Raw genomic sequence first — 15,038 nt, forward strand, 5'->3', positions numbered from 1 at the left:
TCTTATAGTGGATGAGTTAAATTTTTTATTTGTGAATAAGTAAAAAATGTTGTTTAGTAACCATCAAATGTGGTCTCTCAAATCTGCACAGTGGCTGGATCCCTTCATGGGTGGGGTAAACTGGCAGCTTTTCGTGAATTACCTTCAGGCCCAGGACTGCGGTGCATGCCCCACAGGCTGCAGATGTCAGATTTTAGGAGTTGTGACTGTGTCTCGACAAAATCATATAGCACAGTGCAGTGTTTTTAAGCATACTTTTACTGTAGTATATTTTTGGGTTTTGATACTCATTTATATTGTCAAGGGAAAGTTAGTATGGATGATAGTAGGAGAAAAATTGTGTAGGCCGTCGGTGGTCTGTATGCTGGGTATTCGTATTTTTCTTGAAACAAAAATTGCACAAGATGGGCAAAAGAATGGATTCCCAAAAGGCAACATTTCAGCTGTATGGCTCTGGTTGAGAACTATGCATACTCCTCTGAGAATCGTGAATGTTTGATGTGCTAGGAAGAGAATGTGCTTGATGCCTTTTAATGTACAATGATTTGTATTACCTGTAAAATAATGGATGTATCATCATTATGGATTACACAACAATGAACACAGTACAGGCAACTTTTTACTGCCACTCAGCATTGTGTTGGTTTATACATTTCAGCCTTGTCTGTTTTCCACTTCTTTGCAGGCCTCCATCTTCCAGAAACCTATTTAAAATTTTGTGGCTTAGTTTTTATAGCACATTGGAATACCATATACATGTGTTTCAACCATCTCTTCATATGCCCTGCTTACATTCTTGTTTCATGCAAAGTGCATTGGTGAATTACCATAACCAAAATCTTTGGCAGTACAACTAGATAAATTATTTGACATGGACACAGGTCCACACTTTCACCATACTTGAAATAAATTACACCTGCTGCCACGTGAAAACAACAGGAAAGCTCACAGACTTTTTGAATGTGGCCCATCAAAGAAACTCGCTTGTGTGTGGACAACTGGTGTGGCGCAATTGCCAGTTCAAGCCTGAACGTTGTGTCTCCGCTAGTGCTCAGGAACGGCCTACAGGTTTTCCAGAATCTGTTGTCAATATCTGCGATCTGTTGTTAAAACCCACATGTATGTGGGGGGCCAGCTATTGGTAGGGTGATATGCACATCCCCATCCTACCCTGGACCTTACAACATGCACTGATTTGGGTGTATCACCTCCTGAGATAAGGCAGCCAACAATTGTCTAAAGTGACTGCTGGTATTCTGGATATTGGCACTGGGACAGTGCCAACATCCGAGACAGTCTGTACGTATTCTGTCGGGGGCTCTCACTGGCTGAAGGAGTAACTCAACATAACACAGGCAGTTCATAGTCATGGATGCTTTGTGTGGTTGAATGTTAGATACCAGGACATTGTCTCATGAGAAGTAACACGTGAAGACAGAGGATGCCTGTGATGTACTGCTATGCTCACAGAGCTTCCCAAGTCATTAACAGACATGGGCTGAAGTCACAGCCAGTTGTTCCTCACATCACATCAGAGGCATGACGAGACCAGGGCAAACGGGATAGTGCCCCGGAGACCTTGAGATGAGGGGCTCCCTGGCAGTGAAATGGAAAAAAATGAAGAAACATTAAAATTTGTTTTTCTATCGTTCTCTTCATAGTACTCTTTTTTACCTGGCCACAACTAAGTATCCTGTACAGCTATGCCGCCTCTAATGGTTAGCGAGCATTCTCTACTGACCTTTGATATTCCAATAACTTACTTGGAACAAATACAAAGAAAATGTGGGGAAAAATGAACAGAGGAGCAAGTGCCACGTAAGGAATAGATAAATCAGTTGTAATGGGACACACCTTGCAGTGGGAAAACACAACATTCTGTCAGACAAGACCTAGGATCTGGCTACCACAGGCAGATACTGCAGTACGTTGAACAGACAGAGGTTACTACTCAAGTAAACCATTTTATTCTGAAAGAAGAATGTGGCAGCCTCAGCAATAACGGTATTTTTTGTTACAAAGAAGGAATGCACCAATGGTGAGAATATACAGAACTCTTTTCTTGATGCAATAATTTACCAACATCCATATGTACTGTAGAAATTTATTTTATGAACTTCTTATGTGCTACCAGTTTCGGCATTACATCAATGCCATCTTCAGGCCCCACATGTCATAGTCGTAAAATCGCTATACACGCAAGGAGCCATATAACTGGATCTTTGCATCAAATCGTTATGCAACAGCTTCTGGCACATAAGAAGTCCATAAAATAAATTTCTACAATACATATGGCTGTTGGTACATTATTGCATCAAGATATACATGCCAGCCATTGTCCCACAGTCCACAATGGATCAACGAAGATTATACAGAAACTTGATTGACCACAGCATGCTAAAATGACAGGCTTCAAAACTTGTGCTAAAATAAATTTCTACAATAATAGGCTGTGGTACATTATTGCATCAAGATATACATGCCTGCCATTGAATGTGCTTAAAGAAAGATTTGTTGATTTCTTACGATTCTAGTAAATATAATTGTTATGAGTAAGAAATGTGATGAACAAAGTCTGCCCCGAAAGAAAAGAAAATTGTAGAGCTTTGTTACTGTTCTAATATTTCAGTATAAAGCACTAGAAAAAATCAGTATAAAAAATTATGCAGTCTGAAAGTAAGGGCATGCAGTTGCATATAACCTCTAAGTGTACTGTTATAAACAACTAGTGTGAAAGGATCGTTTGAGAAACTCCTTGATGAAGTTTTAGACATCTGAAAAATGTATAGTGCTGAGGTTATTTTCCCTAATTTAAAATAAAAGGTGTAAAGAGGAAAAGTAGTGGGCTGGATATGTGCCGATATAGCATAAAAGAGAGAGAGAGAGAGAGAGAGAGAGAGAGAGAGAGAGAGAGAGAGAGAGAGAGAGAGAGAGAGAGAAATTTTTTGTAGTTAGCTGATTTCCATACTGTTGACAGACACTGGCTCCAGAACTCCTTTGACTTGGGATGATTATCCATGCAATGTGAGCAAAAATCCCCAAAAGGAATTTCCACCTGGAAAGTTAGTACAGTCGTTGTCCCTCCTTGAAGACACACATTGTCCCACAAGATGACCCACCACATGAAAACAACAAACATACACTGAAGCAACAAAGAAACTGGTATAGTCATGCATATGCAATGCAGATATGTGTTTGCAGATGTAAGTTTGACGGGAAGCCTAAGCATTGAACGGCTGCATTGTTACAGACGGTTGATCAAAGCAACTTAAGCAACGCACAGTCATTGAATTCTTGACAGCAGAAGGTGTAACCCAAAAGGTAATTCCTCAGAGAATGAAAGCAGTTTTAGTGATTGTATTTATGTGAGTACTGTGTGTCATTTGGCGAGTAATTTTAAAGATGTTGTGACGGGAACATCTGACCTGTGTCACAAACAAAGAGTTGGACATCCTGTGACAGCAACCACCAAGTTTCACAAGCAAAATGTTGACGGATCGATTCAGGAGGATCGCCGCGTGGGTAGCATTATTGCTTTGCTTGGATATCTGAAGATACGTGCACGATGTGTACCCCGGATGCTGACTCCTCAAATGAAAGCTCACAGACTTGAAATTTGACAGGAACTCCTCTCGCATTATATGAATGAAGGTGACACCTTCCTCCATTCAATTGTGATAGGAGACAAAACGTGAGTACACCATTCTGACCCAGAGACGAAACGTCAGTCTATGGAATATCAACACGCAGACTTGCCCCAGAAAAAGAAATTCAAGATGCACCTCTCAGCTGGAAAACTCATGACCACAGTGTTCTAGGTAGCAGATCAATGTTGACTTCCATCGTGGAACACAATAAATTCAGAGCATTACAACGCTGCAAACTCTGAAATGATGACTAACAGTGGCCCGAAAGGAAAAGGGAAATGTGTTCCTGCAGCATGTCAATGCCAGACTACACGCTTCACATGCCACCACAGCAGAACTGCAGAGACTGAATTTCACCATCGCACAGTATCCTCCAAACAGTCCAGATTTAGCATTGTCTGACTTCCATCTGTTCCAGATAATGAAAGACGATCTGCAGGGATACCATTATGCTTCTGATGAAGACGCTGAGAGAACTGTGAGACTGTGGCTGCAGAAACAGAGTGTCGACTTCTTTCGTGATGGCTTCAGGAAACTTGTTCATCGTTGGCAGAAATGTATCCAATTGGCTGGTGACTATGTGGAAAAGTGACCTCTGGTAGTTAAAGATCACATTCTAAGGATTATTTTTACATTTGATTTATTAAAGAATTCCCATCCAAACCCAATTAACGAAGGTGGAGGCACTACTTTTCATTCAACCCTCGTACACTATCTACCCTATCAAAAATATGCAGACACCCGACCACTAGAGGTTACGAGCGGCAGACCCACCAGTATGAAAGGAGGCAGGGAGTATTGTGTTGTCAGTTGACAAGCAGTGGCAGCAGAACAGGAGCGCTAAGTGACAATGTATATGGACTAGTCAATGGATGGCAGCTGAGTAACAGATCCATGAGGGACATTCAACCCTTCCAGAACTGCCCAACTCTACCCCTGATGTTGCAACTGTCAATCATGAAAGAACAACCACAGCCGAAATGAGACCTGGCAGACCACATGTGCTGACGGAAAGAGGAGGGTACTCTTTTTCTTTTTTTAAATAAAAAGGAGAGAGAGAGAGAGAGAGAGAGAGAGAGAGAGAGAGAGAGAGAGAGAGAGAATTCAGTGGAAGGGAACATGTGAGAGTTTCAAAGTGCCACCATTCGAGCTAGCACAATGACTGTGAAAAAAATGACTGGGAACAGGGAGTTAAGAAGAATAGGTTACAATGCTTGAGCAGCTCCGCATAAGCTGTGCTTGTCAGGATGGTAGCAGGTGGGCATCCGAGGTGTTTTCCCTACACGTGAAGTGACAATGCCGGAATTCAGGGAAAAATGGGTTTTATTCTGAAGAACTACCACTACGGGAGACAATGTTCGAGAAAACTGGCTACAGCCATGGAATGAACCGCACGGGTACGGAAAGAGCATTTCGCTCTCAATAGGAAGGACTGATGGACATGTTCAGCAAGTAAACAAGCTGGCAGACAAGAGAGCGACCTGCCGTTGGAACCACTGCCTCACCGATCCTCTCACGTGATGGCACCCGATCCTCCCAATGGCGGGTTTGTGGCAGAAAGTTGGTATCTCTCACTTGGTAAAAACATGGTGGCATTCATAGCTCAGTGTAGTAGCCGGCCAGACGTACTGCAGAATAGTTTACCTAACTGCTCGCGCCACTGCCTGAGGCTACGTTAAAATGATGGAAGTAGAATACAATAAGTAAGTGGCATTTCAAATGTTGTAAGAGGCCGGGCAGCAGAGTACTGGAAATAAGTGATTTGGAGTAATGATTCATGCTATACACTTTGGGTATCTATTGGTAGGTTTCGAGTTTGGCAAACGCCTGGAGAACATTATCTCCCACCACGTGCAGTGTTGACAAGATAGTACGGGGTGGGGGTGTTTCTCACAGTGAGCATATGGTACCCTCGTTGCACTACAAAAAAACACTAAATCCAGAAGGATATACTGTAGAGAAAAACTTTGGAGAAAATGACCGATTGTATTGGCATGACAATGCTCTCCATCGTGAAACAGGATCTATGAGGCAATGGTTTGTGGATGACGTCCCTAAATTGGACTGGCTTGCCCCGAGTCCCGACCTGTCCCCAATGGAACATCTCTGGGATGAGTTACAACACGACTTCACTCTACATACCACTGTACAACATCACTACCTTACCTGGTTTTGGCTCTTCTGGAAGAATGGGCTGTCATTCTGCCAGAGACATTTGGACACCTCAGCGAAAGCATCTTAGAGGTGACGGGTTGACACACCCACATTAATTTCCACTGATAGGGATGGGGCATTTCTCTAAGGAGTCCTCAGATTAAAAGCTGTTGCCACACAACGGCAGGTACAGCACAGTGAATCCTTCGCTTCAACATTTTACGCTTTATTGAAAGTACACATCAATAACATACAATTTATTTGTATTTGTACAATGCAAAATCAGGTTCAACACGTGCAGTGTGATATTAATTGGAAAAAGAACATGATATATTAATATGTTTCCTTGTGCACAGGCATGTAAATTTTAAATGGGCGGAAATGTACGCACAGGCTCGATAAATAATGTCAAACTTTAAAATCTTACATATTATACAAAGACCAGCACAATACCAAAACAGTAAATGCTTCATAGATTTGAAAATGAGACTTATCAACTGATTTGCTATACACACACTACACACAGAAAAACATGTTCTACTCTAAATGTAATGCAAAAATTTTGGTAACATAAATAACAGCTCATTATTTTACTCTCACACTTAAGTAGTCCTGAACAACAAATCTGCAATGTGCACAGACTACAGAATTTAAATTATGCCTCTTTTGGCAGGCTAAACCCAAACTCATCTTTCACAGTAGCACAATTATTGTAAGGAACATCAAGCATGCAGATGCACGCAAAAACACACACACACACACACACACACACACACACACACACACACACACACACACACTTATCAGTGAATTATGAGATCATTCATGTACAGACAAATAGCAACACAACTGAAAATATTTTTCTCAAGAGACATTTCTTTCCAACAGAGCAATAGCTACTAATTACAAGCAAGCAATAATTATGAAGCAAAGTGCGAAAAATATGAGGTACTCTGAAATTACTGCCAAATGTTTTGTATAAAAAATCACATATATGGAATTGTAAGTAACATTTCCTCTTCAATACTGCACTGAAATGTAGGCAGGAAAAGTTACACAGCATTCTTCACCTCAAGACCCATGTCCAACCACAAAATTTAGATCTAAATACTGAAGCTAAAAAGATGGACAGAGAATCTGTATTTCTGCCACTCTTTAAGACACCCATATGATAGGAATACTAAGAATGAGATATCTGGGACACGGTCAGGTTTCCCTCCCGTTAGCAGTAAGCTGTAAAAGAAGAAACTGAGGGCGGCGTAGCAGTGGATCCGCCAGGTGACCTGGCAGAAAACACAGCACTAGACAGACAGGCACAGCAACTGTCATGGTTGGAGTGGCGCGTCGTCCCTGTCTGAGTCAGTGAAGCTGCCGCCGGCAATCTGTTGCCAGCCGTCTGAGCGAGATAGGCTGCGGCCATCTGCAAAGTCACCACGCCGGCACACCAGGTTGCACCCGTCCTAATAATAATCATCATTATTAACAACAATAAACAAATGCAATGGACAGAATTTAAATTGTATGTGATCTACAACTGCTTCTTAACGATATCTGGGAAACAGAAAAGATTCTATCCACTTGTTACATAAATCTCAAAGAAAGCAGGTGTTGACAGATGTGAAAATTACCAAACTATCAGTTTAATAAGTCATGGTTGCAAAATACTAACACGAATTCTTTACAGACGAATGGAAAAACTGGTAGAAGCCGAGTTCGGGGAAGATCAGTCTGGATTCCATAGAAATATTGGAACACGTGAGGCAATACTGACCCTACGACTTATCTTAGAAGCTAGATTAAGAAAAGGCAAACCTACGTTTCTAGCATTTGTAGACTGAGAGAAAGCTTTTGACAATGTTGACTGGAATATTCTCTTTCAAATTCTGAAAGTGGCAGGGGTAAAATACAGGAAGCCGAAGGCTATTTACAATCTGTACAGAAACCAGATGGCAGTTACAAGAGTCGAGGGACATGAAAAGGAAGCAGTGGTTGGGAAGGGAGTGAGACTGGGTTGTAGCCTCTCCCCGATGTTATTCAATCTGTATATTGAGCAAGCAGTGAAGGAAACAAAAGAAAAATTCGCAGTAGGTATTAAAATCCATGGAGAAGAAATAAAAACTCTGAGGTTTGCCGATGACATTGTAATTCTGTCAGAGACAACAAAGGACTTGGAAGAGCAGTAGAACGGAATGGACAGCGTCTTGAAAGAAGGATATAAGATGAACATCAGCAAAAGCAAAACGAAGATAATGGAATGTAGTCAAATTAAGTCGGGTGATGCTGAGGGAGTTAGATTAGGAAATGAGACACTTACAGTAGTAAAGGAATTTTGCTATTTGGGGAACAAAATAGCTGATGATGGTCGAAGTAGAGAGGATATAAAATGTAGACTGGCAATGGCAAGTAAAGAAGAAGGGAAATTTGTTAACATCGAGTATAGATTTAAGTGTCAGGAAGTCATTTCTGAAAGTATTTGAATGGAGTATAGCCATGTATGGAAGCTTTCGAAATGTGTGCTACAGAAGAATGCTGAAGATTAGATGGATAGATCATGTAACTAATGAGGAAGTATTGAATAGGATTGGAGAGAAGAGAAGTTTGTGGTACAACTTGACAAGAAGAAGGGATCGGTTGGTAGGACATGTTATGAGGCACCAAGGGATCACCAATTTAGTATTAGACGGCAGCGGTAAAAATCGTAGAGGGAGACCAAGAGATGACTACACTAAGCAGATTCAGAAGGATGTAGGTTGCAGTAGGTACTGAGAGATGAAGAAGCTTGCATAGGATAGAGAGGCATGGAGAGCTGCATCAAATCAGTCTCAGGACTGAAGACCTCAACTGGCAGTGGTGTACAACATATTATCAAAAATTCTTCTGAACAGAGTTGAGGATTTAGATATAACTGGTTGAATACCTGAGTGGTTTCTCAAAAGGACAACTCACGCACGGAACAGATTTTATCTTAAAATCAATAAATTGCTGTAATGTTGACCAGGAAGCCTATAATAGTATCCGTTATTGGTTTCAAGAAAGCAGAAAGCATTACATTCTATAGTCCCAAATACGATAGACAAAATCATTAGAAAATTTGTTGTTAAAGTAAAATTATCAAACATAACTCACGAATCTCTAACACATATGATATCTTCTGTTAAATTTATGGGGGAAGTCCCTCAGCCGTTTGAAATAAAAACTGGTGTTAGACAAAGGGACAGCTTGTAAAATTTATTGTTTAATTGTTTTATTTATTTAGTTATGTATTTATTTTAACTGTACGAATCTGTAATTTGGAGCTAGAAAGTCACAATGAACCGATAATACTGGGGAGGCAAAACAAGGAAGGGAAGCTGCAAGACTTTTGCAGATGATTTTGCGATACTTTCAGAAAATCAGACAGAAGCAGTTACTTAAATCTTCTGCAAAAAATGGCGAATAGGAACTAGTTGCAAAACTGCACCAGAAAGCAACAACATTCATGACAAATATAAAAAATGCACCAAGATACAAACACAAAAAGGTAAAACAGAAGGAGTTGGTAAATATTTTGGAGAAACTATACAGCAGAATGTATTAGAAAAATTTGCAATAGATGTATGCATTATTACAATGGAAAGAGCATATGGTTTGACAAAAAATATTTACAATAAGAAATGCATATCTAGAAAAACAAAACTAAAACACTATACCACAGTGGCAAGACCAGAATGTTTATATGCATATGAACGCTTAATGATGAACTGTAAGCTGAAAAGAATAGAGGTGAATGCAGACACGATTGTTAGGAGAATAATGGGTGCAATATAAACTGCAGATGGTTGGGAAATGGGAAGTGATCAGAATATCTATGAAAATAGAGAGAAAATATCATAAGTAATTGGCTAAGTGAAGATTAATCTTCTTTGGACAACTCTACCAAATGAATGAACAGGCTAATATTCCCGTACTTCTGGAACAAGATATTGACAATAGCCTGGATTACAGAAACAACAAAATAATTAGAACAAAACAACATCAAAGTATTTATAAAAAAAAAAAAAAAAAAAAAAAAAAAAAAAACCAGGAATAAGCCCTTTAAGAACAAAATATTAAATTCATATGGCTTTCAAGGAAGAGGAAATAAGATTGGGAGCAACAAAGAAAGCATAGGAACTTAAGTTGTTACACGCTACTATTGGTCAATATGAAGATAACAAAAACAACAACAACATTAATACTAATAATTCCAACAAAACGTGCCATAAATATAAGAATTCACATAAACACAAAACATTTACAATAAAAAGTGCATATCAAGAAGTGTAAAAATAACGAATTACTGAATGCCTCTATGCATGTGAACGCCTAGCACTGACTTATAAGTTAGTCAAACTAGCAATAGTAGAGATAGTACATATTCCGGGTTTCCTGCAGACACAGTTCTGTTGTGGTATGGATAACAGGTGCATCACAGTGTGCGAATGAAATAGCACAGAGCAGCTGTAAATGTGATCCAAAGCTGAAGTATGTGGGGCAGTACGATTCTTGTGAGCAAAATATCTAAATTGCAAACACATTAACCGCGCAATTCTGGTGGTGTAGTTCTAAATGCAATGTCACACTCAGCCATAGACAGGGTATACACGCGGACAAGCAAAAAAAAATTCCCGGATTTTTCCCAGACGTCCCAGTTAAAAATACACTTTTTTCCTGGACGAAAATACACCTTTTCTGTGTAAAGTTTGTTAACCCTTTGAAAGCTTAAGATTTTATACACTGATGTACAACTTCCTGGCACTTTAGAAATATCTTTGTGTGCATCAGCATGTACGCTGCATATTTTTGTATTACGAAAGTATATGTTTGAACTGTACCAAACATTGCACGTTAGTTTCTGAAGCACTGAAACAGATATTACAATGCACTTTAGTAAGCCAACAATAGCTGATGTCCTGTGATCTCGCCAGTAGATATTCAGGACATAGGACACTTGACAGTCAGCCAATAGCAACTGGCATCACTGTTCAGTAGCAGGAACACACAAATAGGAAAAGTTAATGGTTTAAATTAATATTCACAATGCAGCTGCAAGACACACAAGGCTTTCACGTCTTTTTTGCATGTGTTACACCTTAATGTATGTGACACAAACGTGCTAGTAAAATTTTAAATAATACATAAACATCTGGGCCTGAAATTCATCTATGTGGTTGGCCCTAGGAGTATAAAGGTTTAAATGAGAATCAAACACTCTGTGATTTAAGAAATTCAAAGCACTTTCGCACACACAACCTAAATCATCTTGCACAAAATGTAATTTACTTTGATAGTAATGCTTTTCAACCACCATTCGCAATATTTTCCTGCGACCTGCTACAATTCGTTTCAGCATTTGTCAGACAACACCAGAAAACAGCGTTACTGTGCGTGCGCAGCAACGGTGGCGTAGGAAGCCCACATGTTCGTACCTATATAGCATTAAGAGTTTTACATCAAGTCGTAAACGAAACAGAACATCAGAGAGTACTCAAAGGACATCAGAATTTCGTAATGGGTCTTTTTTACGGCATATCGTCATATGTGCCAGGAGACAAAAACCGGCACTTGTAATTCATCAAACAGTTGACACTAGCCAATACTGTGGAATGAAACACTTCATTTCAAATAAATTGACTGCCTCAGCGGAAAAGATAAAAAGACCCAAATTCTTTTAGCAAATCAACAGAAATAACTTCAGTGTTCTGCAAAGCAAAACCTGGAAATAAAATCAGGAAACTAAAAACTAATAACATACATTAGCCTTCCATAAGTATGTAAATATATTTTAATTAACTTGCTAGCTCTCGCCCACAGAAATCCATTCTATTTTCATTTGACTTGAGAGTAGTAAAGGAAGAAGAAACAGCAGAATCACTAAACCTAAATACGCGTCACGTGGAGACTACCACCCTCTCCACTGACATTGCTCTGTGTATGCGCGAATCTGCCAGCTTGGGCTCGCCAGAAGAATTTTTCCTGCTAGTGTCTGGCTGCTTGTTGCTACTGCTGCTACAGCTAACAGCCGTACTTCAACTAGCCATAATCGGGAGCAGGTACTGCTCATACGTGACTAAACTGCGCATGCGCAAGAGCCCACAGGTAACTCCTCAAAGGAACCTAGTGTAATAATTTTTTCATAACGTGGGGTCACAGTCATAATATATTTCTTTAAATTCAGTACCGCCATTAGACTGTGTAAATGAAACACTGCAAATAAAAAAAACAATCACAATTTCAGCTTCAGAGTGCCATTATCAAGTGTTTTCTGGTAAAGCCTACTGCTTTGGTTTATCACTGAGTATACCATCTTGACTGAACGACAGTTGGCTAAGCCATCTGTCATTCAGTCACGATGGTTGAGCCGTGGTAAAAATTGCTGTTTTGAAGAGCGCGTCATAGTGCGTAGTGTGAAGCATCGTCCTCCGTTTCTGGCGGTGGCAGTCACACCTTTGGAGTCTCCCTCTGGTGGGAAAGGGGATAAGGTTGCCTGTTGATATGCATTTAAGGGGCACTATGAGCTAGCCAGTCGGTCAGTCGGAGTGAGTCTGGGTCTACGTTTAGTGTCTGCCTGTAGGTCGGAGGGCTAGTATGTCTTTCGTTCGGATCAACCTTTAAAGTCGGCAAAATGAGAGTCTTTCAACTCCTCCAGTAGAGAACTCAGCGAGTGGTTAGTTCCTGCATCTGAGTCTGCGCGTTAGGCTGCGAGTCTGCTCGAGTTGCTCAGGCAATGGTCAATGGCAGTTGGATCGATCGGTTGGTCAGTCGTGCACTGGGACACAAGATGACTTGTCTGCCTCGAGCGTCGGCGCCTGTGAGTCCAGTGGGCCACGCCGAGCGAGGGGGTAGTGGCTTCGCGGTCGACACGAGAGCAACAGGAGTCAACCCACGACATCGGTCTGGCCGGTGCGAGCTGCGACGCCGTGAGATGGGAGATCAGCGTGCCTTCCTGCGTCCGTTGAAACGGCTGGCAGCGGACGGTTTGGGAGAGCGATTTGCGGGTGCTGCACCACGTCTTCTCCAGAAAGCGCAGTTTATTAGAAGTTAAGTTATTGATGATATGTTGTGTGACTTACTCTTGTTAAATGTTACTTGTTTTCTTAGTCAGTCTCTCGTCTCCAGCTTGCTTGTCTGTCTCTTGTTTGCATTTGCTAGGCAGTTAGTGTCTGTCTGTCATTCGGAGCTGCCTCCGTCATGTTTGTCGGATTTGGTGTGTTAATGGATTTATTGCTTTGAGTGTAACGGCGTAATTCCTGGAATATGTTTTGATCTTGCCTATCATTTTGAGAGGCGGTATATGTGTACTGTAGAGCATGTTAAATCGTTTGGCCAACCTTGTATAATTTTATATAAGATTGCATTTCATGGGCTTTTATTTAAATGGCCATTTTAGTATATAAAGTTGCCACCCTTCCACTGTAATACTTTTGTTAGAAGTTAAAATCAAGTTGCACCTTCAGTGGCAAGTTAATCTTTTAATTTTAGAGTTTTGTACCATTTCCATCCCTCGTATGGCGTGCATAATTTGTGTGCTTGTGTGAATTGTTAAAACTTTTGCTTTAAGGTAATCCGGTGTGTTGCAGATTTGCACCTGTGTAGTCTTTCAGATGTCGTTGTGAGCGGTCATAACTAGGCCATGTCGAAAGGGAGTGGCTAGGTTCTCAGCCCGAAAGCTCATATGCTCAAAAGATTGTTTCTTGCGGCCTCTGAATAAATTGTACCTTGATACTTAGAGGGTGCTTTCTGCTTATAATTTAAAAAAATAAAAATAAAATAAATAAAAAAAGAAAAAAGAGGCTTTCAGTAACGAAATTCCGATTTGTTAAAAGCAATTTCATCAGTTACTCCCTGGCAACTACTTCCATGCTCACATAGTGTGATTAAATGTGTTATTGTTCTTGATGAACTGCTAGTAAAAAAAAGTAAATTCTCAAGAAAAAGTTTTGAAAGTAAATTCAAGGTTCAATGGTTTGCTCAGTGATAAAGCAGTAGGCTTTACCAGAAATATTGACCCTTAGACAATGTGTCTAATAGTGTATTTTAAATACGGCAGTATGCCATCTTAGGCTCTGTACAACACTTAAAACACTTTATTATGGCACTTTGAAGCCAAAATCATGATCGTGTAAATGTAATACTGCAAATAAAAAACAGTCTAATGGCAGTACTGAGAACCTAGCGTAAACCGTTGTGGTGTCACGGTCATCGGAATCAGTTTGTATAGCACAGTCTTCGTTCTAAAGCCTTTAACACATTTTGGTGTTGGCAGATGCTTGTGTGTGCACTGTGTTTTGTTGTTGGAAATGGCACATTTCCGTTGCAACTTAAGTTTATTGTGGTTTTCTTTTCCTCACTTACGTTTTATTGTTGCAGCATTATTTTGCAGTAGCGGGCTAAAGTAAAATTCTTTGTTAGAGTATCAGCTCTTACAGTCAAAATTACAAAAATTCAACTGAAAACTACCACCATGAAAAATTTCTGGAATTCTAAAAAATTCCCTGGTTTTTCCCAGTTTTTTCCCGGAAAAAATACCTGGGGTTTTCCCAGTTTTTTCCCAGAAAAAATTCCTGGGTTTTTCCCAGATTTCCCAATTGTCCTGGGGCGTATACACACTGATAATGAAACAGTGTCACCAATTTGATCAAGGCCACACTCACAGGTGAAATGTCCAGGCAATCAAGGAACTAATTTGTAGCAATTGCAGATTTTCCATCAAAGAGAACGTTCACACAGCGGTTCTCAAATGGCTGCACGACCAAAAAGCAGATTTCTATCATCGACAAACTGAACAAGTGATAGAACGTTCAGACCACAATTCAGAGAGGCTCGGTGACTATATGCTGGAAAATAGCCGAGTATTTGTCAATTTGAAGTGTAGTGCAGGATTCAACGACAGTTATACAGCCTGCCGCAACAATGTTTAACTTTCTTTCTGAAGTCTCCCCGTAGATCATAAGCTGTCCCGTTCCTCAACATCACGGTACAAATCAAACTATCCGTAGATCATGGAACCAACAATGACCAATACTACAGTTGTATTATTAGTGAGAGCCCTCTACTGGGCACATTACTATTACTCACAGCTTGCAGATGTCCTAAGTTAATCCAGAAGTCTTTGTTGGGAATCTGGTCAAAGCCTTTGGCACCGCACACCAGCCGTCGATAACCGACACCTATAAGCAGATATGTTCCAGCTACTGCAGCAAACCTGCAAAACCACAA

General features: G+C 40.3%; 1 protein-coding gene across 3 annotated transcripts in view; it reads right to left on the reverse strand.

Annotated features, from left to right (window-relative positions):
• Positions 1-6,006: 6,006 nt before the first annotated feature.
• LOC126295110 (cation-dependent mannose-6-phosphate receptor-like) overlaps positions 6,007-15,038 on the reverse strand; it is a 76,374-nt gene continuing 67,342 nt past the window's right edge. For all 3 annotated transcript variants that reach the window (XM_049987369.1, XM_049987367.1, XM_049987368.1), the window contains exons 6-7: positions 14,898-15,024; positions 6,007-7,261 (exon numbers count right to left, since the gene is read on the reverse strand). In XM_049987369.1, the coding sequence (XP_049843326.1) occupies positions 7,127-7,261; positions 14,898-15,024 (262 nt within the window). In that variant the 3' untranslated portion in view covers positions 6,007-7,126. The remainder of the gene's footprint in view (positions 7,262-14,897; positions 15,025-15,038) is intronic.

The sequence above is a fragment of the Schistocerca gregaria genome, chromosome 11, assembly GCF_023897955.1.
Source record: "Schistocerca gregaria isolate iqSchGreg1 chromosome 11, iqSchGreg1.2, whole genome shotgun sequence".
In the NCBI taxonomy this organism is placed as follows: domain Eukaryota; kingdom Metazoa; phylum Arthropoda; class Insecta; order Orthoptera; family Acrididae; genus Schistocerca; species Schistocerca gregaria.